General features: G+C 42.9%; 1 protein-coding gene across 1 annotated transcript in view; it reads right to left on the reverse strand.

Annotated features, from left to right (window-relative positions):
• Window positions 1-24,736, reverse strand: part of LOC127030463 (TGF-beta receptor type-2-like) — a 67,918-nt gene that overhangs the window by 3,437 nt on the left and 39,745 nt on the right. The window contains exons 2-6 of the mRNA XM_050917073.1: window positions 24,385-24,535; window positions 12,610-12,812; window positions 5,609-6,423; window positions 4,723-4,864; window positions 2,172-2,299 (exon numbers count right to left, since the gene is read on the reverse strand). Coding sequence (XP_050773030.1) covers window positions 2,172-2,299; window positions 4,723-4,864; window positions 5,609-6,423; window positions 12,610-12,812; window positions 24,385-24,535 — 1,439 coding nt within the window. The remainder of the gene's footprint in view (window positions 1-2,171; window positions 2,300-4,722; window positions 4,865-5,608; window positions 6,424-12,609; window positions 12,813-24,384; window positions 24,536-24,736) is intronic.

Below are 24,736 nucleotides of genomic sequence, written 5' to 3' on the forward strand. Positions count from 1 at the left end.
TTGTTTACTGACCACCAAAGGAAATAATTTCACCCAGGCTTGTCAATGCACTTTCTAGCACATTAGTCTTTCCATTATAATAGCCAACGCTCTGTACAGCCAATTACTTTTTATCCTATAGTCCTTTAAAGAGAGACCAAAACTGTCAGGTGTAGAAATAAAATGGCAGTTGTTTGGCAGATGTTTTTTTCTGTGAGCTAACAGCTGCACAGAAGTTATCTAACCTTCCTTTCACCCCACAATCCCAATTCGTGCTACTGCATTTTACATCATGTCAAATTGGCAACGGACACTATTGGGAAGAGAAATTCTTCTAAATAAAACATGTTCATAGTTTTTCAGTGGATTTGTGTATTCTGTGCATTCACAATTAAAATATCACTAAAAAACTTCCAGGATCCTAATGCTAAAGTTAAATATTATATCTTGAAGTATTTCTCCAATATTCTCTTGACACCCTTTTCTGACCCCTCACACAAACCTCAGATATCTGTCTCTCTTCCGATTAAAGAACATGCTAGATAAATTAGGATGACAAAAGTTAGAGAGAACAGAGTTGTCTACTTAAAGTGATTGATAGACTACATTTCAGTACCTTCTGAAATAATTCATGTATGCGCCTTATTGAAAAGATTTAAGTGAATCTAATCTTTTAATAAAGTTTCCACAGTTTTGCCATCTGTCCTAGTTTTATTGATTAAGCAGTAGATTGTCTACCACTCTCCCGAATAATATCTTATTTTACCCAGCAATAAACATGTTTGTTTTTAAAAAAAAGTTAGTGTAGAAATAAACTAGATCCTTTAAAACAAATGACTTCTAGGTAAAGATGACAAGAAACAAGTTGAAAAAAGTTTATTTTTCTAATGGCACAACTAGACTTTTTTTAAATTCAACCTGATTTTACATTTGAGTCATGCCATATTTACAATATAGGGTAGTAAATGTGTCTCTGGTTGTTTTAACAGCTGTAGGTTAAAGTTGAACTTTCCAACAGTCTAAGGGAGTTAGGCACCAGATCTGGGTGACTAACTCACATAGGTGCCTTTGACAATGTCAGCCTAAAACGGTCAGGACAAATGGATCTGGCATTTTGAGTAGTGCATTGAATTTAGAACCTGTTCTCATTTTTTCTTCTTGGGAAGGTTGTGTGTAACTCCCATTAAAATGAGTAACTTGTGCCCGTTTCTCAGCATCAAACGGATAATATACCTCTAAGTAGTAAGGACCTTTGTTGGTAGTGGGATGGGAACGAGTTGTAGAGTGAATAAACACATGTTCTATTTTCCTCCCAGCAGATGGCTGTCACACACTGCATTTTAGGAGAACCAACTCTAATGTGCCAAGGGCAGATAAGGATCATGATCAGAAATTCTTTTTCAGCTTACTAAAAATCAGTCAAGGTAGAGCTTGGCCTTTGCAATCTAGCTTGGCATAGCTCAAATAGGTGCATATTTTATCTGCAGTTCCAAATTTTACCTAAAAGCGGGTAGGGTGCAGATCTGAAGCCTGTGTTCAAAAATTTAAAGAACATAGTTGTGAGATTTGAGGGCTAATAACTGCGTTGAAATGCAAGTTGTAAGAGCTGAGTGAACATTGCCAAAAATGTGCTCGCAAACTTTCTCCCAGCTAGAAACCACAGATTCATTTCGACGCTGTTTACAGCCTGGTTCTTTCAAGTCCTACGAGCGTTTGTACAAATAGTGTTTTGTTAGCGAGAGGCTCATGCAAAATGTAGCAAATGCAGGGCTCAGATTTTATTCTGCAAGTGTTGTGTATGTGGCCATCTTGAAAACTCTTTGCGAGTTTAGAGGACCTCCATTTAGGAAACAGAAACCAATACCCTGTGAATTAAGGGAGCAGTTGCATTGTGTATACAGGTGACTTGCTCTAAGCTACAGATTTTTGGCTCCTAACATTGAGTCTATCTCTCAAGTGAGCTAAGTTGTAGAATAGGAGTGGGATTTTTCAAAAGTGCTTAGAGGATTTAGGAGCTCCTAAGTCACCTAGGCAATTATACCCCCCCCCCCCCCCAATGTCTTTGTGATTCAGGTGATTTGGATCATAGATGTATTGATACTGTCATTCAAGGATGATCATGTCCATTGCAAGTCAGGGCAATGAATAGATGACTTGGGTTGCTATAGTCTTTTCTTTGATTTACTATTTACCTGATGTACTAGCCAGTTGCAAGGTATCTCTGGGCGCCCTCTGCCGTGCAGCACAATGTCTCTCATGGTATCCACACAGGGTTGCTCCTGGACTTTCGACCCAAAAGGTAGCTCGTAACTTTTTACCTCTAGGTGATAAATCAAAGCAGCGTTACCGGATGTCTTTCGGGGTTTGGTGGTACACGTGTGTTTGCTCATCTGGCTGCTATCCATGGCATGGAACTAGAAAGAGTATGACTTTTGTAGACAGGTCTAGAGCCACAAGGTTTGGATGCAGAGCTTAATGTCCTCAAAGGTCAGGAGTGTTAGGGAGCAGGTTTTTGGTTCAGGCTCATCACTAAGTTAAAATGACTCCTTCCCCTACTGAATTTACATGTGCAAAAACATGAGGGCAGCCCTGCTGTACACAACATCAATGGAGTTGCAAATGAAAAGGCAGGGGGAGGAAACACCGATTCTTAATTCAAAAATTTTTTTAAACATCTCGGAATCTTTTCGTTGGAAAGGATTTTTTGCTTTTGGTCTCCTTGTGACGGCACTATTTCATCATAGGTGCAGTAAATGTTTTTAGAAAGTGATGTTGGGATCTGAGACCCACTCGCAGACTGGCCATGTGCCCTCTTGAGAGCAGGAGACTGGGAAGTGTTCCCGATGTAGACCCCAGAGCTGTGGAAAGAGCTCCCTCTTGTGGCATGGGGGAGCTGAGAGACTCGCCCTTCAGGACATAGTGCAAAATTCTTCTCGCCAACTAAGCTTTTGTCAGGAAGGGTCTAAGATACAGTGACTCTCTCCAGCCTTTAATTTTTGGATTTTTGAGGTGCTTTTATATCAGTGGGTATCAAGTTAAAAAGGTGAATGGTGTGAAGTTTCTAGATGCCACAGCAATTGTAAGTCAGGCGCACCTTTCCTGGTATGTGATGAGCCTTGTGAACCTTTTCCTCTTTTGCTCTCTGGTGTAGCAGAGGGGAGGGCTCTTGGGCAGCTTTCATGGCAAAGAATGGCAATTCTTGCTCCCCCCTTGGTTTGTGTGGGGATTGCTGAGAGCAGAGCTCCAGAAAGAGGAGGGTAGGATCTCCATTGCTTTCCTCCATCCCAGAGCCTAGCAATGGTCCTTTCTTTCAACGTGTGAGTCTTCTCTGTTCCAGGAACCATTCCCTCTCCCTGGTGGCAGGGCAGGGCATGGGAAAGGGGACTGGAGTGAATTGTGAGGGCATAAAAGGAAGCCAGGAGAGCTCAGAGAATGCAGGAAGGTGGGGGGATGGATGGCATGGAGAGAGGGCTGAGGCAAATGGGGAGATTTGGATGGAGGCGGTGGGGGGGGGCGTTAATCATAAGGAAAATGGGAGAAAGCTGAAAGTCTGAAGGGAAAGGGGCAGGCAGAGAAGGAAGAGGAGAAAACTTAGGAATCATAGTAAATTGTTGCACAGAAAAATTAGTACCAGGACATTGCAATGAAATAGACGCTGATTGAAATGTTAGGGGACATGACTGGGTAGGATGCAGAGCTCATGAACTACTTGTGGATGGGAGGTAGATGAACTTCATAGTATTGTCTAAGGGGACGGGGAGCCTGCTTTGGTTCTTTATATATATATTTGCATTTTTAACAATGCAGTGCGCAATGTTTTTAGGTGCCTGGCTGATGGGAAATGTGTATATTCAGGGTCTGGTGGCTTTGATCCATGTTTGTTGATAATTTTAATAGAACATAACTTGCCTATGGTGAGCTAATTAATTCCCACGCTAGTTTACTGTGTGCACTCACAGGCCTATAATCTGCCTTGTGAAATGAGTATGTCTTCACAGGGTGCGTTGAATTTTTGGTGGGTGAGAGGCCCTAGGATCCCACTAGTCTCTAGTCTAAATCATGGCATTTTTAGAAACGGGAAGAACACCAGGAATGTGCCCCTGCAGGGCTCCACGCTGTGCATGCAGGTATGTTTACTTGGCTGGCTATGGGCCTGCTTGGAGGTGTGGGATAAAATCCTGGCTCCACTGAAGTCAATTAGGGAAACTCCCATTGATTTCAGTGGGGCTAGGATTTACCCATGAGCTCTTCTTAGACCCACTTTTTTCTCTTGTTCCTATTCCCTCCCCTTTGTAGTATTCCATCACCATGGACAACAGCCTCCAAAAATGAGGAACTATCGTGGAGATCCTGCTCTTTTCTCCATCTATATTTGTTTATCTTGCACACCATCATGGCTTCTGAGAACCTATGCCTGAAGAGCATTCTGCAGCAGGCATGTAGCAAGCAGGGAATGCTTAGCAGATTGCAGGCTGATCCTATCAGGTGCTGGAGAATCTAACTTCCATTGGTGCTCGGCACCCTTCAGGAACTGTTGAGCATCCAAGACCGAGCTGTATGTGAGATGAGCCACAGGACTGTATGAGTGGAAGATGTAATGGACTGATTGTTGCTTAGTGGGAAGAGAGCATGAAAACTATTGTGTCTAAGGGTGGTTAATTTACAAAAATGCAGGGGCTAGCTAGCGTGGCCTTTGGTTCTAGAAAAAAGGGAATACATGGGACTATGTTGCAGTTTTCCTACCTCCTACAACTTCACACCTGGAGGCCAATTCCCATAAAACCAAGGCCATGGAGTAGACGTCCATTTGTTTGAAGGACTCCAGGTCTTCCAGATTCACTCTTGATTCTAGAACCTCAGGAGCCATGTACCTGGCAGTGCCAACCTAGCCAAAAAAAGAACAGAGATTAGCAAATATATCTGCAAGCCGCTGCAGCATGGTAAGTACCTGCCACTTTACAACTGAGGGAAGTAGGTGGAAGACACTGAAATATCTTCATAGCCTGATTGTTCTTGCTCAGGAGCAAACTAACACCAACTGCCAAGCACTAGGAGTATGAGAGATGGTTTCCCATCCTCCCTTTCTCCTATTCAGCTTCATTATGAGCCCTCACAGGGAGTTCAATGACCAGGCACTGTCTGCCTAATGACTGTGCAGGTGGGACCCATTGCCACGGTATCTGAGTCTCACTCCTGCACCAGCTCTTTTAGAAAAGCTACAGTAGATAGTTTATTTGCTTTATCGTCAGCATTAAACATTACTATGCACTGAAACGACTAAACTCCCTCCTTGGGCCTGAAATAGATCAATGACTGTACTGGGTTTTAAAGATAGTATCATGGTTTGCAGGTGTGCCTAAGCTCATCCCAGTCCAATACTGAGCACATTTATCAGATGGTCAACTCTAGTTTGTTAGATTTCAGCTTTAAATCCAAGTGGCATGTGGGCAAATTCATAAAGTTCTCAAACTTCCTCCTCTCCCCACACACCACTTCTCATTTCCACCATGGCCTTCTTGCATTTGGCAGCATGTGATTTTCAGCTTACGGCATACTTGGGATGTATTGTTCAGTGACGCCAGGAATTTCTGTAAAGTTAAGTCAATAACCCAGCTTTGGCTTCACTTACCTGCCCACTGTTAGCAAAGTCATCTGCTGTTAAGGAAGGGTCTAGCTTTAGAGCAATGCCAAAATCACAAATCACGCACTCCCACTCGCTCTTCACCAGGATGTTGGTGCTTTTTATATCCCGGTGAGCAATTGGGATCTTTGGTCTGCCACAGGCAGTGTAGTCACTGTGCAGGTGGGCCACGCCGTTCACCAGGGAGCCGGCCATTTTTTGTAAGTCTATCCAGCTCAGAATGTGTCGGGACAGGTAGTCCTTCAGGTTGCCCCTTCTATGGTAGGCAGTGATGAGCCAATATTCTTTCCGGGGCCCAGACCCCCTGTCCTCTGCTGTAAGGAATTGAAGGACGCTCTCATGCTTGAGGCTGGCATCTCTAAAGATCTGGCTTTCATTTTTCCATGAGGAATATTCCTCGCATGGGAAAATCTTAACAGCTACTGTCTCATATTGCCCTGAATTTGTGTGGTTCAGCTTGGCCCTCCAGACCTCGGCAAACTGGCCTTTCCCCACTATCTCATCCAGCTCAATGGGCAGCAGCTCGGTGTTATGGTTGATGCTGTTGGTGCAGGTGAAGCTCATGCTGGAGTGATTGTCTTCTGTCATCACAGATAATTTCTCATCATCCTCATCAGCTTTTCCTGGCTCGGGCAAAGCCTGGTGCTGTGTGTGCTTCTGGCCCCAGTCTTTGGCTCTCTTTTTCCGCTTCTGGGTGCGGCAGAGGTAAAATATCACCGTTATCATGACAGCCACGAGCAGAGGGGGGAGTAGGCTTATTGCTGCTACAGGAATGACCTCTTTGCTCTGCAGCATGGAGTATCCTGTAGAAAGGAAAATAAATAAGAATGTGCTGCTATAAAATACCTGCAAGGCCTAGTTTTGGTAGTGCCTGAGGAGAAAAATGGGAGGTAGTTAACTAAGTATTGCCAAGGACATAACACGCACTGCCCGTAACTCTGAGGGTAGGAATTCTCCTGTCTCCGGTTATTAAAGTGACACTATCGGCTAGTTTTAGGCTTTTCATTTAGCTTGTGCAACATGGTGAGGGTTCCAAAAATTAGTATTTTAGCGCACTACCTTCGTGAGCATATGTGCCCCACTGCCGTCTACTGGATGGAATCAGAACTCCTCAGCTGTCAGCCTGAGGTCTTGTAAGCTAGCAAATTCTGGCTTACAGGGGTGCTGGAACAATGTGTATCGTGGGGGTGCTGAGAGCCACTTAACTAACCTGTAAACTCTGTATATAATGGAAACCACTTCAAGCCAGCAGGTTCAGCAGCACCCCTAGTTCCAGGACCTATGCTGCTGTAGCTCAAATGGTAGAGGTTTCTTGCAAGATGATGATAACATTGAATTCTTATATAGCACTTTTCATCAGTAGACCTCAAAGCACTTTACAAAGGAGATGAGTATTGTTATCCCCAGCTAGGGAAACTGAGGTACAGGGAAGTGAAGTGACAAAGTTAGCCAGCAGGCCAGTGGTAGCCCCAGAAATAGTACTCAGGGCACCTGGGTCCCAGTCCAGTGTTTTATCTAATAGGCCACGCTTGCTCTCCAAATTTCAAGGTATGAGAACATTCATCTTCTCTGTAACAGACGAGGTGGGATTCAACCTGTGACTATTTGCACACAAAGAACAGCATATTTCTACTGTTCCACTAACCAAGAGAAGAGTTTTGGTTCTATCCCTGCTGTCCCCGGGAAGTCCCAGTGGCCATGATATGCAGCATTCCCACTGAGGTCTTGTCAGGAATTCTTGGTCCACCTACATCCTTTGTTTATGCAATGAGCATACCACCTATGTGTGTATTAGTTTCTCAACATCTTGGAGCTATTAAAATTGATTTCTTATAAACTATGTGCACAAACCTTCCAGTGATCTGAAAGCCAATGATGAAACAAAGTTGGGAAGTTTTGGATTGGCATTTTGAACACCTCAAATATTGGGATAGTTTGGATCTGGGGATCTGGTTCACAAACAAAAGCCCTTTGCAAAACAGTCAAAAACCACTGTTGGTATAATGAAATGTATATTGTTAATGGAGATAAAACTGTGGATTAAGGTGGAATGGAGAACCAGACTCTTCTGCCAGTGCATTAGACGCAGTCTTATATATGGCTAAATTCTGCCGGTATTAACTGAGGAGTACCTATTGAATTTGGTGAATCTACTCTTGTAGCAGGGCTCTATTCAGAATGAGCAAAGAGATCTGAATCAGAACGATAATGGAGAGAAAGTTCCTTGCATTACTGCTAGTGTGAATGACTATAACTTGAGATTCATGTAATTGAGGGCCTGACTGCCCATAGAAAACTTTAAGTTTTTGTTTTCGTTTTTCACAGTTTTGTTAAACACTTTTCACCCAGATATTAACCAAGAATGTTTTTTAAAAAATCCCTATCACCCTTCAGATCACTTGAAGAAGACCCTCACACAACATATAATTCGCTGATCCTTTGATGTTTGCAATTCCTAGAGTAAAAATGCTGACTTCAGTAGGGATATTCAAGTAAAATCTTACTCAGATATTTTTCTGCCAAGTACAATAACTGAGGGGAAGGAGTATAAGACACATTCCTTAAGCAAAATCCCCTGCTGTTTGACCTCAACGTGTACAGTTTATAATTCAGGTTCTGGAAAAACGGACCACTTTGCTGTTTTACTTGGCAAATTCCAAAAAAAATCATCTGCGGCTAATTTCTTCAAAGCTGTGAAAGTATTTCTAAAATAGGCGTCAAGTTCAAACCACAAGATCAACCCAAATGGCTATAAATCAGTAACGAACCCAGGAATATGTTTATTTTGGAAAGTACTAGACATGGGTATCACCTACTGCTCTAAAGGATTTACCCAATGGATATGATCACCTCTGTGAAAAGCTGAAGTTCAGCAGAATGAGAGTAAAGAATTTGCAGGGTTTTTCTAGGGACGTACATGCATGAATCCTGCTAATAAATAGTCAGAACTGAGCGTAACTTTTCCAATTACTTAACAGTGAGATTCCTCCATGCTGCAAAATCCCAGATATGAGTGGGGCCCTTACACATTAGATCTTTTCTGCTTTTTCTGAAAACAAAGGCAGCACACTGAAAACCAAATATTGCAGTGCATTACTGGCCATGTAATTCAGTCCCTGTCAGATGTGAATTCAAACCCCTAGGCCACGCTCCATCAGCACAACCTTTGAGACCCCAACTCAATATTTAACAAGAAATGGCATCTTCTGAATGCATCATTTCCTTTTCCACCACCAGTGCCTTGCTTCCTAGGCTGGGGTATCAAGCATGGCTTGGAGGAAGGGAGGAAAGGAAATGATACATCTGCACATGTAATGAGATCACTGAGCTCCAGTATAGATGTGTTGCATTTGTATAGCTTAGTCCCAGCGAATTACAAGAGTAAATCATTTCACTGCAAATTTTCATCTACACCAGTGCAGTGTCAACATTGGAAGTCCTAGATTTCCTTAATGAAGGATGGGTCTAAGACTGTAAATAAATGGAAAATTGCTTTGGAAAAATGCTTGTCTGCTTTAGTCATTTCCTTCTTAATCATTTGTCTTTAATCAGATTTTGCGTCTATAATATTTAAAATTAAAGTTTTTAAGAAAACAAAACAAAATGCAAACTATCTTTTAAAATAAGAAGTTCTAAACAATTTATAAGGGCATGCATCAAGTCTGGGTTTTGCAAAATTGTCATTGGCAAGGTGGTTCAGATAATAAATAAAAGTAGAAGAGCGACTACCTGATTGCCTTCTATGATCAGCCTGACCAAACTGATTGCCTTCTATGATGAGATAACTGGCTCTGTGGATGTGGGCAAAGTGGTGGACGTGATATACCTTGACTTTACTAAATCTTTTGATATGGTCTCCCACAGTTTTCTCACCAGCAAGTTAAAGTATGGATTGGATGAATGGACTCTAAGGTGGATAGAAAGCTGGCTAGATTGTCGGGCTCAACGGGTAGCAATCAATGGCTCAATGTCTAGTTGGCAACCAGTATCAAGCGGAGTGCCCCACGGATCTGTCCTGGGGCCAATTTTGTTCAACATCTTCATTAATGATCTGGATGATGGGATGGATTGCACCCTCAGCAAGTTCACAGGTGACACTAAGCTGTAGGGAGAGGTAGATATGCTGGAGCGTAGGAATAGGATCCAGAGTGACCTAGACAAATTGGAAGATTGGGCCAGAAGAAATCTGATGAGGTTCAACAAGGACAAGTGCAGAGTCCTGCACTTAGGACAGAAGAATCCCATGCACTGCTACAGGCTGGGGACTGACTGGCTAAGTGGCAGTTCTGCAGAAAAGAACCTGGGGGTTACAGTGGACGAGAAGATGGATATGAGTCAACAGTGTGCCCTTGTTGCTAAGAAGGCTAATGGCATATTTGGCTGCTTTAGTGATTATTCCCCTCTATTTGGCACTGGTGAGGCCACATCTGGAGTATTGAGTCCAGATTTGAGCCCTCCACCCCAATGCAGAAAGGATGTGGACAAATTGGAGAGAGTCTAGTGGAGGGCAATGAAAATTATTAGGGGTCTGGGGCACATGGTTTACAAGGAGAGGCTGAGGGAACTGGGCTTATTTAGTCTGCAGGAGAGTGAGGTGGGATTTGGTAGTAGCCTTCAACTATCTGAAGCGGGGTTTCAAAGAGGATGGAGCTAGGCTGTTTTCAGTGGTGGCAGACGATAGAACAAGGAGCAATGGTCTCAAGTTGCAGTGGGGGAAGTTGGATATTAGGAAAAACTATTTCACTAGGAGGGTGGTGAAGCACTGGAATGGGTTACCTAGGGAGGTGGTGGAATCTCCATCCTTAGAGGTTTTTAAGGCCCAGCTTGACAAAGCCCTGGCTGGGATGATTTAGTTGGGGTTGGTCCTGCTTTGAGCAGGGAGTTGGACTAGATGACCTCTTGAGGTCTCTTCCAACCCTAATATTCTATGACTAACGGGCCTGAAACCTTATTGTTTCAAATTAAAACATTTTTTTATATTGTTTGGCAACACAATAAGTTTTGTGAAAATTTTTGGTGGCAGTGGCATGTCTGAAGAGCCAGTCATCATTTTTATGTAAAATTATACGCATAGATATCAGCATTTGGACTTCACTATCCCCATCCCCACCCCAGAAGTGCACATACCTGTTATATTTGGCTTTGGAAACTGTAAAGACCTGCAAATTTAGCATCATTTACATTCACAAAAATGATTTGCTTACTCTGAAAATTCATAGTTAGTGTTATTAGAGATTTCCTCTATTAAGGCTCACCTGGCAGCTTTCCACTCTCAGGTGGATAACTCTTCTGTTTTTCTAATTATATGACAATTAGATTCCTTATAGGACTGGAAAGATTGTACCTTCAACGAAGGCAACCCTTTTCCCTTGAACTTAGCTTTGTCTAAACTTTCTGGGGCCACCAATTTTGCCTCTAGCAACATGCTCCTTACTACACCTTTGTTGCAAGGTGGTTTTCCTAATTGCTATCACTTCTGCATTCTCTTACATCTGAACCAGCATACACAGTTTCCTGTGAAGATAAGGTGTACTTACACCCTCCTCTGAAGTTTCTCTCTAAGGTAGTTTCAAATTTTCATAGCAATAAATCAATTTACTTGCCTGTATTTTACCCCAAACCACATGCAAATAGAGAGGAGCAACAGGTATATACATTGAGTGTAAGACAAACACTGGCATTCTACAACCATTTTGGCGGCCCACCCAATTGTTCATGGCAATAGTGGACAGAATAGAAAGGTCTTTAAGTCTCCACACAGAGAATTTCATTTTGGCTAACTTCTTGTATCCACATGTATTATGATCTGGTAGGTGTCTCTCCTCCAGACAAGCTGACTGCCCACTCTGCAAGATACCAAGCGTCCTCAACAACATTCCTAGTGCAGATCTGTATCCTGGACATTAGCAAAGCAGCAGCCTGGTCATCTGTGCGCACTTTCTTCTCCCATTGTGCCATAATTCAGTATTCAAGAGATGATGCCAAATTTGGTTGAGCTGATATTGCAGTCTTTGGGACCATGAACTCTGATTCCTCTACCTATTTAACTGCTTGGCAGTCACCAAGAGTGGAATGCACACGCACAATCACTTGAAGAAGCAACAATGGTTACCAACCTTTCATAATTGCTGTTTTGCGAAATGTGTTGCACATGTCCATTCCATGACCCCCACCACACCCCTCCGCACTGGTGTTTCCGGAAAGAAGGAACTGAGGGGATCAAGGGTCAGCTGGGCTCTTTATATCATCTCCATCATCGCATGGCAGGAGAACGTGTTTGAGCTGCCCCCCCCAGGTACCACTGAGGAAAAAAATGTCCAGCAACTGTGCACAGAGCACATGCACACCGAGTGGAGTGGACATATGCAATATATCTAGAAGGCTCTATAGTAGTACCATGAAGTAAACTGGGTGATGTGAACTGTAGTCAGGGATCTAGTGTTGACCTCTCCTAGTTACCTTACAGTAAAGACTACAATGTCTTGTCTCCGCTAGGATTTTAGAAAGGGATAAGTCACACATGTTAGTTATCCTGTGGTTAAAAAAACCTACCTTTTTTGAAGTGAAGACACACCCTGACATCAGTGGGATTTCATGGTGTTTCTGGGTAGCACTTGCTCTAGAATTTCATGATATATTGTAGCTAAAATTTTCAGAAGTGTTGACTAAGTGTGGGTGCCTCAGACTTTCAGTTTCTAATCTGAGCCCCACGTGCCACAGGAAACGCAGGCCAATGGTGGATTCTCCATTTCTTGATGTCTTCAGATCAAGACTGGATGCCTTTCTAGAAGATCTATTTTAGTCAAGTGCAAGTAAAACTTATAGCCAGTGACAATCAGGAGGTCAGGGTAGACGATCTAATGGTCCTCTCTAGCCTTAATAACTATTAATCTGGTTTTCAGGAGTGCTGAGGGCTGCAGTTTCCAGTGGGAACTGCGTCTTTACACTGACGTGCCGTCATTTTTATTATAATAATAATAAGTACTCACCATTGGTGTGGTTTTCAAATATGAGTTTATCGTTGCATTCCTGTTCATCCACACAACCACAGATGTAAAATATTCCTTCCTCACTAGACTGATGGGTCATGATGCACCGTGAGGTGTTGTAATTTGGAACCATTACATTTTCTACTGGGAGCTGTGGGTTGTGGCACAGAGTGCTGATCTTAATGCTGTCATTGTCTTGCTTCCTGAAAATATGTAAGGAATCAACAATGCATCAGGCCAAAATCTCTGCGTCCAAAAAATGTTCAATAGCCCTGCACGATAAAAGCGTCTCAAACCTGGGCTGCTTGTTAGTTTGATACCATGTGGTGTATGGATTGTTTGCAATAGATATAGTGTAGAGCAATAGCTCTCAACCTTTCCAGTCAACTATACCCCTTTCAGGAGTCTGATTTGTCACTTCACTTAAACCTCTCACTTACAAAATCAGACATGAAAATACAAACGTGTCACAGCACATTATTACTGAGAAATTGCTTACTGTCTCAATTTTACCATATCATTGTAAAATAAATCAATTGGAATATAAATATTGTACTTACATTTCAGTGTATAATATATAGAGCAGTATAAACAAGATGTCATATGAAATTTTAGTTTGTGATGACTTCGCTAGTGCTTTTATGTAGCCTGTTGTAAAATTAGACAAATATCTAGATGAGCTGATGTACCCCCTGGAAGACCTCTGTATACCCCCCAGGGGTATATGTATGCCTGGTTGAAAACCACTGGTGTAAAAAACATTGAAAAATAGTAACACTTTTCTTATGTGTCAATGGGAAATTTACAATAGAGATCAATAGCAGGATATGGATCAAAGAATCTAGCGGTTATCAGGAGATTACTCATTGGTTAATGATCTGTAATGCAATGTGTGATTATCAGGTAGCTCCTTTGCCTTAAATGGAACTACGCTGATTTACATCAGGTTGAGGATCTAGTCCATTGATTCCAGACGTTCAAGGAAGAAGCTGCATCCTTCACATATTCATTGAATGATGCTACTCCTCCAATAGTCCAAGAGGACCCTCCTGACAGTGCAAAGCAGTGAGCTTTTAAATGTGGTCCGGCTATTTTCGTCATGGTAAAAGGATCTGATCCTGAGTAGTTCTGAACTCCTGCAACTCATTGCTGTTCAGCACCCCTCTGAATTAGGTTGTAAATCGTCATGTGTGTGCCTGGTTCATCGTGACACACCACTAAATGTTCATTCTCTCTCTCTCTCGTACTTACAGTTACTGTGTCAACTTCTTTTGGGGATATTTGTAGAAAAGAAAATATGGTGGTACAGCTGTGTGTAGTCCTTCCCCTCAAGCTGTGGCTTAAGCCTCCTCCCTTTTCTCTCCTTGGTGCTTGCTATCACTATTATTTGGAGCAGCTTCTCCCCTTTCCTCACATTGTTCAGGTTCTGGGTTCTGTGTAGTGCCTCCACTCAAAGGGTCTCCACACTGTGCCCCAGGGAAAGGAGACGCATCCTGGTCCCATCAAGGTTAATGGAGGTTTTGCCATTGACTTCTATGAGGTCCAGTTACTGTTCCAAAGTCTACTGAGGCATCATGAATTTGTATAATCTATATTCAGAGCTCTTTCAGTTCCCGGCATTCATGACTTGTAACTAGGGCTGTTGATTAGTCGCAGTTAACTCACATGATTAATTCAAAAAAATTAACTGTGATTAAAAAATTATTCCTGATTAATTGCATTATTAAACAATAGAATACCAATTGAAATTTGTTACATATTTTTGGGTGTTTTTCTACATTTCTACAATAGTGCCACACAAACACCTGTTCTCACTTTCAGGTGACATTGTAAACAAGACCCGGGCAGCATTATCTCCTGCAAATGTAACCAAACTTCTTTGAGCAATTGGCTGAAGTAGGACTGAGTGGACTTGTAGGTTCTAAAGTATTATATTGTTTTATTTTTGAATGCACTTATTTTTCTGTACATAAGGCTACATTTGTAAGTTCAACTTTCATTATAAAGATATTGCACTACGGTACTTGTATTAGGTGAATTGAAATATACTATTTTGTATTTTTACAGTGCAAATATTTGTAATAAATATAAAGTGAGCACTGTACACTTTGTATTCTGTATTGTAATGGAAATCAATATATTTGAAAATGTAGAAAACACACCCAAAAATATTTAAATAAATGATATTCCATTATTGTTTAACAGTGCGATTAATTGTGATTAATTTTTTTAATAGTTTGACAGCCCTACTTGTAACGTAAAGTATTATTCAAGCACATGGTCTTCCCTGACAGGGAGCTTTTCACTAGCCCAGATTTCATGGGTAGTGTGGCATTATTTGATGTGGTCAAATATCTTCTGGTGACTATAATGAGATCGACACTTAATTGTTACATGATCCTACTTCCAAACCAGGTCTGCTGGAATGAAATGCTTGGTGCCCAACTCTTTGTAGCTGCCCCGTGTGTGAAAAGCTGGGAAAATGTCTGTACTATCTCTTATGAATAGTGTGTGACTCTGTTTCCCAGTTTAGTTGTGTACTGCAGCTTGCTTGACTGCATAGAGCTAAATCAAAGGAGGCTGTTACAGAGCTTAGCAGGAAAGGTAAAACAATGACAGAGGTAAAGTCACCCTCACATACGCAGCTTCAAAGGACTTACTGCAGGGCCAGCCTGAGCCAGAAAAGGAGCCAGAATTTACCAATGTACTTTGCCAAAGAGCCACAGTAATATGTCATCAGCCCGCCATCAGCTCCCTGCCCCCTGCTCCCAGTGCCTCCCGTCCACCAGCAGCACCGCTGAACAGCACTTCCTCCTCCCTTCCCACATCTGATCAGCTGCTTCGTGGCATGCAGGAGGCTGGAGGGGGAGGGGAAGGAGCAAGGGCATAGCAGGCTCGGGGAAGGGGTGGAGTGGGGGCAGAGCCAGGGTTTGAGCAGTCAGCACCCCTGGGCACGTTGGAAAGTTTGCATCTGTAGCTCCAGCCCTGGAGCCTGTGCCTATACAAGGAGCCGCATATTAACTTCTGAAGAGCCACACGTGGCTCCAGAGTCAGAGGTTGGCCACCCCTGATTTTAGGTAACAATGGCTGGGCCATTAATGGCGGCAGAACACAGGAGTTAAGGTGACAATGGCTGGGCCATTAATGGCGGCAGAACATAGGAGTTAAGGTAACAATGGCTGGGCCATTAATGGTGGCAGAACATAGGAGTTAAGGTAACAATGGCTGGCTTCATCCAGGCTAGGAAGTTTTACTCTTCCCAAGTCTAAGCCTGAGATCAAAGGGAACTCAAAAAGCTCCCAGAACCTAGAAAAGGTAGGGGTTGGGGGTGGATGGTGGGCAGAGGGTGGCCAGCATGCGTCAGTGAAAAGGCTGGCTGTGTAACTGAGCCATTCAGAGACAGGGAGAGAGCTGCAAGCAGTGTGGGCTGTTTCTCCCCCACTCTGAGATGGGGAATAAGCCAGACTGGCTGGAGCTACAGATAGAGAGGAGCAAAGAGTCCTGTGGCACCTTATAGACGATCAGACGTATTGGAGCATGAGCTTTCATGGGTGAATGCCCACTTCATTGGATGCATGTCAGAGAGGTTAAGCTTAGGTAAGGCAAAATGCTTGTGGGTCTCTGCTATTTTAAATCTACTCCTCTCAAGCACTGTGTAACCTTTGGTGCAAAATAAATCCTGCTTTTTTTTTTTTTAGAAGCTGTTTCTGTATCACTACAATGCTGTCACACGCTCCCAAAGAAAAACCTGTGTGGGGTCCAACAATTGTGTTGTGATAGCACCTAGAGATACTAATATTTAATTACAATGATATGTCTGCAACCGGTGGTGGTGGTGATCCAGATCTCTGCTATTCAAGATGTGCCAGTAATTTAGCTGATAGAAATCTTCACTTAGAAGAAGGTACTTGAATAAACACTTGTATTTCATTCTTCTTTTTCAGGGTGGAGCCAATAAATGGTGTATTCTGGATTCTTCCTCAGTTGGTCACCAAATTTGTGGTCTTATTGCTACGTTTAACATGCTGTCCTTAAATGACCACCCCATGTCTGGCTTTCTTTCCACAGGGGACAGAACTAGTTTTGGAGAACTCTTCACTGTTTCTACAGCTCTCTTGACCTTTTGATTTGACAAAATTATAACATGCAGGAAATAGGGCCCTGAGCATGCCCAGTATGTTTGTTGGGCCCATATTTACATAACGGATTCAGTTACTGAGTAACTGCTGAGCAGAAAGAATGAGTAATGTCCCTTCTGAGCATTATCTCCTGGTATTTACCCTCCAGGCATCCCCTGAGGGAGACTTCAGGGGTAGCCACCAGCAAGGGGCCTAAAAAAGACAGTGGCTCTGGAAAGAGCTGTACTGCCATGAAAGATGGGAGTGGACATCTAGGGAATGTTGTGAAGGGTCTTGAAACGCAGGATTTCCCCATGGATCTCAGAATAGCCAAGGATCTAACGGGGCAAATATCCTTGTTTCTCCCTACTCCAAATGGGACATCTCAAAGGAAACAGAGACCTTGATGTCTTGGAGGTTCCAGGAGAATTTTCCCTCCTTCAGTGGGTTTCTATGCAGAAGGCAATGACAGTGGTTTTGGTTTTTGTTTTGTTTTTTAAACATGACTGCACCATTTAACTACACCCAGGTAGTGAGCAATGCCCTGAAAATGCATGCAATAAACTTTATCAGAGGAATAATTCTCGATGTGTTATGAGGGGTGTTATAATGTAACACTGCTCTACAGCCAAGATGCTTCTGAAATAAATGTAGTCCAACTTTACTAATTCTGGGTCACTGAGAACGAAAATGATGCTTAAAATTGTTGATTGGCTCTAGTTTTCAAGATATGCTATTGGGTCAGTATATACGACCCTTGACTTGGGAATGGTGGAGGAGAAGTGAGTTATAAAGGGAAGGGATCTCAATTTAAACCAGAAATGACTAAAATACATCTTTGACTGGATCTATGAATAAATCTATGACTGGGTTTGGACAGTACTTGCTTTTTAGGCAAAACAATGAATGATGCAATCTGAAGCTGGTATTGCATCATACGTGATATGAATTGCATCATGTTATTCCTAGAAGTCATGGATGATGCAATCATAACGAAGCTGACATCACTCTGTTGAACAAATTGCCCTATATCGGCTCTAGAAATCATACAGTGTTGTGCTCTCTTATTTGTCAGTGTTTGATTTTGCAAAGGGACACATTTCTGTTTAGCCAAAGTGAGCAGAGATGCCTCGTACTTGTGTGAACAGTGCAGATAACTTCTATGTTTGTGGTGAAGTGACTTTTGCATCACAAAAGCGCAGCATAGCCACTATGGTTAAGAGAGCCTATCACCTTTATTCTGGCTGCAAGGACAAGAGGTGGGCCCCACACATATGCTGCAAGACTTGTGCAACAGATCTTCTCCAGTGGTTGAACAGGAAAAGGAAATCTATGCCTTTTGCAGTGCCAATGATTTGGAGAGAGTCAACAGATCATACCCGCAATTGTTACTTCTGCATGGTGCCTCCAGTTGGGAAAGGTGTGTCGAAGAAGAAAAAGTGGACTGTGCATTATCCAAACATTCCATCAGCTATACGCCCAGTACCCCACGGAGAAGGACTGCCGGTTCCTGATGCACCAGAATCATTCTGACTTGAGTCGGACGAGGAAGAGGAAGAGGATGAAACTTCTGTTCCTGAACCATCAATGTCACAGGACCCACATTTTCTCCCATCCTCCTCCTCTGAAGCACACCTCATAACACAAGGTGAACTGAATGACCTTGTCAGGGATTTGGAACTACCCAAGAGTAAGGCAGAGCTGTTGGGCTCCGGACTACAGCAGTGGAATCTCCTGGCAGGCTGTCAGGGCAAATGGAGCCCATCAGTGCTTGCAGACTATTGCTGGACAGTGACAAGAGATGCTCCATTTAATGAATACAAGAGACAAGCCAAGAAGCGCTGAGTAGACACTGAATAGGACTAAACTATGTACATAATAGTTTTTTGCCTTTTGTTTCATAATAAATTTTATTTATATAACCCTTTTGCTGATTTTTAAAGTGTTACATAAACAGGACAGGTGAAATATATCATGTAAAGCAACCATAAACACATGAAAAGACCTAGGTTTACAATTTATGATTAAAACTCTACTATCTACACAATATACATAGACATAAAATGTAAAAACTTAAATATCTTAGAAACAGTAGCCAATCAGTTGTTTTAAATGTCATATTTGAATTCAGCACATCAAAATACATAATAAATATCACATTTTATCTCTGAAGCAGACGACTTCTCAAAAATTGTAGACCAGTGTAATCAATCCTAGAGCTGTACAATGCTATAGTTCAGGGGTCGGCAACCTTTCAGCAGTGGTGTGCTGAGTCTTCATTTATTCACTCTAATTTAAGGTTTTGCATGCCAGTAATACATTTTAATGTTTTTAGAAGGTCTCTTTCTATAAGTCTATAATATATAACTAAACTATTGTTGTGTGTAAAGTAAATAAGGTTTTTAAAATGTTTAAGAAACTTCTTTTAAAATTAAATTAAAATGCAGAGCCCCTCCGCCGGGTCGGGATCCAGGCAATGTGAGTGCCACTGAAAAGCAGCTTGCGTGCCGCCTTTGGCACACATGTCATAAGTTACCTACCCCTGCTCTAGTTAAACAATATTTTTAATGGACAGAGTTCATTTACTTTTAGTATCATAGATCGGCAGCCTTTTTAACAAGGACGTTGTGGAATATTTTCAAAAGTGTCTCAGGGCCAGATCTTTAAAGGTCTTTAGGCACCTACTGGCATCTTTAGGTATTGCTATTGCTAGGTTTAACATTTCATCCTTGAATGACCACTCCATATCTGGCTTTCGTTCTATAGAGGACATAACTAGCCTTTGGATACTCTCTTTACTGCTTCTAAAGATGTCTTTGACCTTTCGACTGACAAAATTATAACCTGCACGTAATAGGGCCCTGAGCATGTTCAGTATGTGAGTGTGGTGATTATCCGTTGTGTTCATTCCCTCTGGGGCACCTGGCATTGGCTACTGTCAAAAGACAGGATACGGGGCTAGATGGACCTTTGGTCTGATCCAGATGGCTGTTCTTATAGAATCATATTTTAATATCGGTAGTAATTGACTTCTCAAGAGATTTCACTTTCTGGAATTAATGCATTTGTTTGAACAGCATGCATTTTGAATTAAATGTTGATGAATTTTCTGCACCCCATGTAGCGCCGTTGTTTTAGTCAACAATAAGAATAGTTAAAATATTTAAGGACCTGATCCTGAAAACTCACTCGAGAAGCTGCACTCATTGTAGTGGAATTACTCACATGAATAAAGGTGTCAGAATTAGGCCAAAGCTATAATAGCAATAGTCTGTACTTTGAGGTTTTATTTTAAATTAGTATTCTATACTATGTCATGTTATGAAGTCAAACAGCCTGTTAAAGTCAATGGAAATCCAATCTAGATCCAAATTCAATAGCTTGGGTCCATTTTTAGTTATTGTTTTATTGCTTGTATATCATCACAAAGGGATAGCTCAGTGGTTTGAGCATTGACCTGCTAAACCCAGGGTTGTGCGTTCAGCCCTTGAGGGGGCCACTTAGGGATCTGGGGCAAAAATCAGTACTTGGTCCTGCTAGTGAAGGCTGGGGGCTGGACTTGATGACCTTTTGAGGTCCCTTCCAGTTCTAGGAGATAGATATATCTCCTATTATTATAGTGCTTTACAATACAGATGAAGATTAGATTAAGCTGAGAACAAAAAGAAATGGTAAGAGAGAACATATGGTTATGTAGGGTCTTGGTGGCAATCAAATGTTACTCTATTATTGAATTAAGTTATTTCAAAAGTATCCGAGCAGATAGGAATGTAATGCTCCTTGAGAAATGGGTTCAGAGAAGTGTTTTAGGAGGAGGATGCCTGGGCTCAGAAACTAGGGGAGCAACTTTGTGAAGATCTTTGAAGACGAGGGGCTTGATCCTGTCTGACAGGGAACAGTATGAATTTGTGCATATACTAGTATTTATTATAAGGGGCAGAAAAATGGTCTTGGGGCTGAGACACAGGAATGGGAGTCAGGAGACCAGAACAATATTCCTGGCTGTGCCCCAGACTCCCTTTGTGATTTGGATACTTGCATTCTCTGTATGTCTGTACTTCATCTCATCTCACAGGTATTGTGAACTAAATGTCAGTAAAGCACCCTGAGATCCTCAGACAGATGGTGCTGTCAAAGAGCAAAATAGTGTCCTTTGTATAGCATCACAGATGTACACAGGGCTGGATGGTGAGTAACATCCATGGCAATAGTAGCCCCTCTCCATGGCTGTACCGTGTTGTATGGTCAATACAGCTGGAGTACCTCATAAGGTCTCAGACTTTCTTTTAAGGAGAGAAGAGTGGGAGCTTGTCAGCTATTAACTGGCAGATTGTTCCAGCTCTAATGGGTGGCGCGTGTGTGCACGGTGTAGAGCCATATCTATTTAACTGCTAATAGAATGGTTTCCTGTTAGTAACTGTGAAAGCAGCATTCCAGAATTAGATGCGTCTCCCTGGCGCTTTGCAGAGAGCACTGACAATGGTCTCCAGGGGGAAGAGCTTAACCACAAAACTGAGTCATCGTGTTTTCTTTGGGCTCTTGGGTTTTTCTTCCAAAAACAGCTTTTATCAGCGTTTCAAGAACACAGATTTAGAAGGAAATGAAAAGTCAATGCAAAGCCAGCCCCAGAGAGTGACTGAGGTAACCGTGCCACAGTCTCCAATGAAAATGCTTTTATGCTAGGACTGTGAACGTGCAGCTCTTCCAGATGGGCCTCTGCGATGCTCAGCACCAAGAGTGGCAAAGAAACCCTGCAACGGGCAAGTTGTCAGCTGGATGCTTTCCCCACTCATGGCGGGTGAGTACTGAAGTTACCCCCCCAAGTCTCTCCAGATTGGGTGAATGCAATGTGCTTCTAAGAGATCAAATACCTGTTCCAGAGCCCATTTGCTTCAGTGGGGTTGGACTGGGCTTCTGCTCTGTGGCAATCTGTGTTTACTAGCAAACAGATTTCAGGCATCAAGGCACTGGAGACCATATGGAGACCTTGAAAAAACAAGGCGAGGTCATGCATCCTGGGAGTTCCTGTGCATAAGGAAACTATAGACATAATTACCTTTGCACTCATGATGTTCTGCACTCGCTAGCATCTCCCATCCTGGGATCGCCAAGTGGGGAAAGTTAGGCACACAAGTTCCATGACTTGTTCAGTGTCACTCAGAAAGTCAGTGATAGGGCCAGGGATAGAACCCAGATTTGCTCTTCTTTAGCCATTAGCCTATGTGGAAAACTGAACTACAATCCTGAAACTAGAATGCCAAAGGACACCCTGACCTAGGACATCAATAATCTTGAGGGAAATAATTCGGAAAGTTACAATAATGATTTCCCTTCTGGGTCACGGAGAACAGGACTGTATTTTGGGGGTGAACTTGTCACTTACACCTGGAGCATACAGGAGAAAAAATTGATGTAAAGCTGGGTACCAAACAAAAGACGAGGAAAAGTCGCTTAAATGTGCTTTTGCCAACAGAAGATGGGATCTAAAGCCCACTCTAGTCAGTAGGAGTCTATATTGACTTCAGTGGCTTGGCCCCTGAGAGGTCAATGTCTTCCGGGGGCTCTTCACACAGGAAATCTGAATTTCACAAAACAGAACAAGCTGTATCCTCTGTGGCAGACTGCCTGCTAACAGTCTGCCAGGGCAGGATAAGATAAAGTCCTAACAAGCTTCTGGCAAATGAAGATGCTGATGAGGAGGAGGAAAGAGAGGTGTGGCTGTGTGGTGATGGGCTTTCATACCACACTGACTCTTTCACAGCTCACAGAAACATACCTGCCTCTTCCTTAGGGATTTATTAATAAGGATCTGTTATCCTGTGGCCACCAGGTGACTTCCTCACCAGACGAGGTGAGTGATTTGCTATGAGGATTTATGGTTTGATTCCATGTCAGACGATTAATGCTGCTGTTTTGGTTTCTCCAGCAATGGTGGGCTTCTGCTGATAGAGCCAATGAAATGTCCGGGGGTTACTATCCCCCAGAGAGAGATTCAGTTTTGTTTTCAGACTTTAAGGCCTTGTCTTCACTTAGCTAATACGAGGTAAACACACCTTTTTTTCTAACACATGGTAACTAACTCAAGCGAAAACCATAGTGAAGACAAAGCAATTTGCAGCTTTGAGGCTAATTAACCAGTGAAGATAAAGACTACGGGGAACCTAGAATTTATCTCAACCTGCTAGCGAATATGAAACTACAAATTGCCTGGCCCAGCCAATCACAGCATCTCCCTGTATCGCGAATAGGAGATTCATAGGTTTCAAGGTCTGAAGGGACCATTGGGATCCTCTGTTCGGATGTAGGGCTAGAATTTCTGCTGAGTTTTATGGCACTGGCTCCATGCACTTTTACATTCCCTTATCTGAAGTCTGGGTCTGTCCATATAGCCATCAAACGTGGAATACCTGACCATGTAGTAGGGCATAGAGATTTGAGTTTGTGATGGCTGCGTTATTCCAAGTGCTAAAGTCATGAGTGAATTGTTCAGTGTCTTCTGATGTGAATGAAGACTGCCCACAAAAGTAAGAGTTTGACATATCAGGTCATGAGGGAGGATTTTAGGATCTGGCCCCCTGGAACTTGCTTGCAAGGTTAAATTCATGGGAGCTCTGCTGGAGTAGAGTTGCAGGATTTGGCCAGTAGTAAACCTGAATATAGTGAAATTTCATATATAGTGCATTTGAAAGTCTCAAATTGTATCAGTGCAAATTGCAGTTGTGAATACAGTGTATGTGTGTGTGTGAACAGATTAATGGAGAAGGTTCCTGTGCATGTGTATGTAATATGTGCATATGTGTAGCATGCTAAAAAGCCCATCATTTCACACAGGTCCTTCTTTTGCTCTGTAAATAATTCAGATATTTTTTACCATACTGTCACGGAGTCACTGGGCCAATGCCCTGAAGCCAGCCAGGACTCTGGGGGAGCAGGCCTCCTCTCTCTGACCATACTGTCACCAGGGCAAGAAGCTTACACAGCTTCCACCTTCCTGGGTCTGACCTCAGAGCATGAGGCATCCCTTTCCACACCGTGCGCTTCCCGCAGCGCGTCCGCCCATGCGGGGCTCCTAGGGAAGCCAGAGGGCCCTGCACCCCAACTCCACAGCCAGCAGTGACACTCAGCCAGCGTAAAACGGAAGGTTTATTAGTTGACAGGAACACAGCGTAGAACAGAACTTATGAGCACAGAAATCAGTGACTTTCAGCGAAGTTCATCTTGGGGGACCTTGGGCCAGACATCCTGGACTCCCCCTCTTCCAGTCTCCCCATGCAGGCTGCCCGGGTTCCAGCTACCCGACCTCTGACACACCTGATGCTCCTCTTCCTGGTCTTTGTCTTGCTTCCCAGGCAAAGTGTCACCTGGTCATCACCTGGTTGCATCCCCCTCCTGGGTCTCAGGTTATGAAGGGCATCAGCCTTTGCAGCTGGAGCAGCATCACCTGCCCCCTGGGGGATCTCAGCCAAAGTCCTACACCCTTATCCCACCACCTACGCATTGGTGCAATACGCTGGGAAACTGAGGCGCACACACAATATTCATGCAAAACAGTAAAACTCATAGGCTCAACAGTAAGACTCCCCTACAACATAACAAGGGAAAATCCCCACTTCGTCACACATACAGAAAGCACATTGGTAATAGGATTGTTGCTTACCATATAGCCACACAGATTTCATATGGACTCTCACAATAGGAGTTCAAATTACAGTTGCTGTAGCACACCTTTTCCTCACACACTGGGGAGGTGGAGTCACACCATTTACACAAGTTGGTCTTCAGATTTCTCCGTGCCCCAGCAGAACATGCTGCAAATAGAAACACAGCCTTTGAATTACTGATTTTCTTTGTCACTCTTGTCTTGAGTCTTAGCTGGCACTTAGTTTGCCTGTGAAAAAATGTGTGATTCACAGAACCACAGGAGGAGAGAGGGAATTCTGCGCACAAGCCCAAGCTCACTCTGCTGTTTGTAAGTGCATTTGTTAATCATTTTCCTTTGCTGAACTCTT

The sequence above is a fragment of the Gopherus flavomarginatus genome, chromosome 10 (genome assembly GCF_025201925.1).
Source record: "Gopherus flavomarginatus isolate rGopFla2 chromosome 10, rGopFla2.mat.asm, whole genome shotgun sequence".
Lineage (NCBI taxonomy): Eukaryota > Metazoa > Chordata > Testudines > Testudinidae > Gopherus > Gopherus flavomarginatus.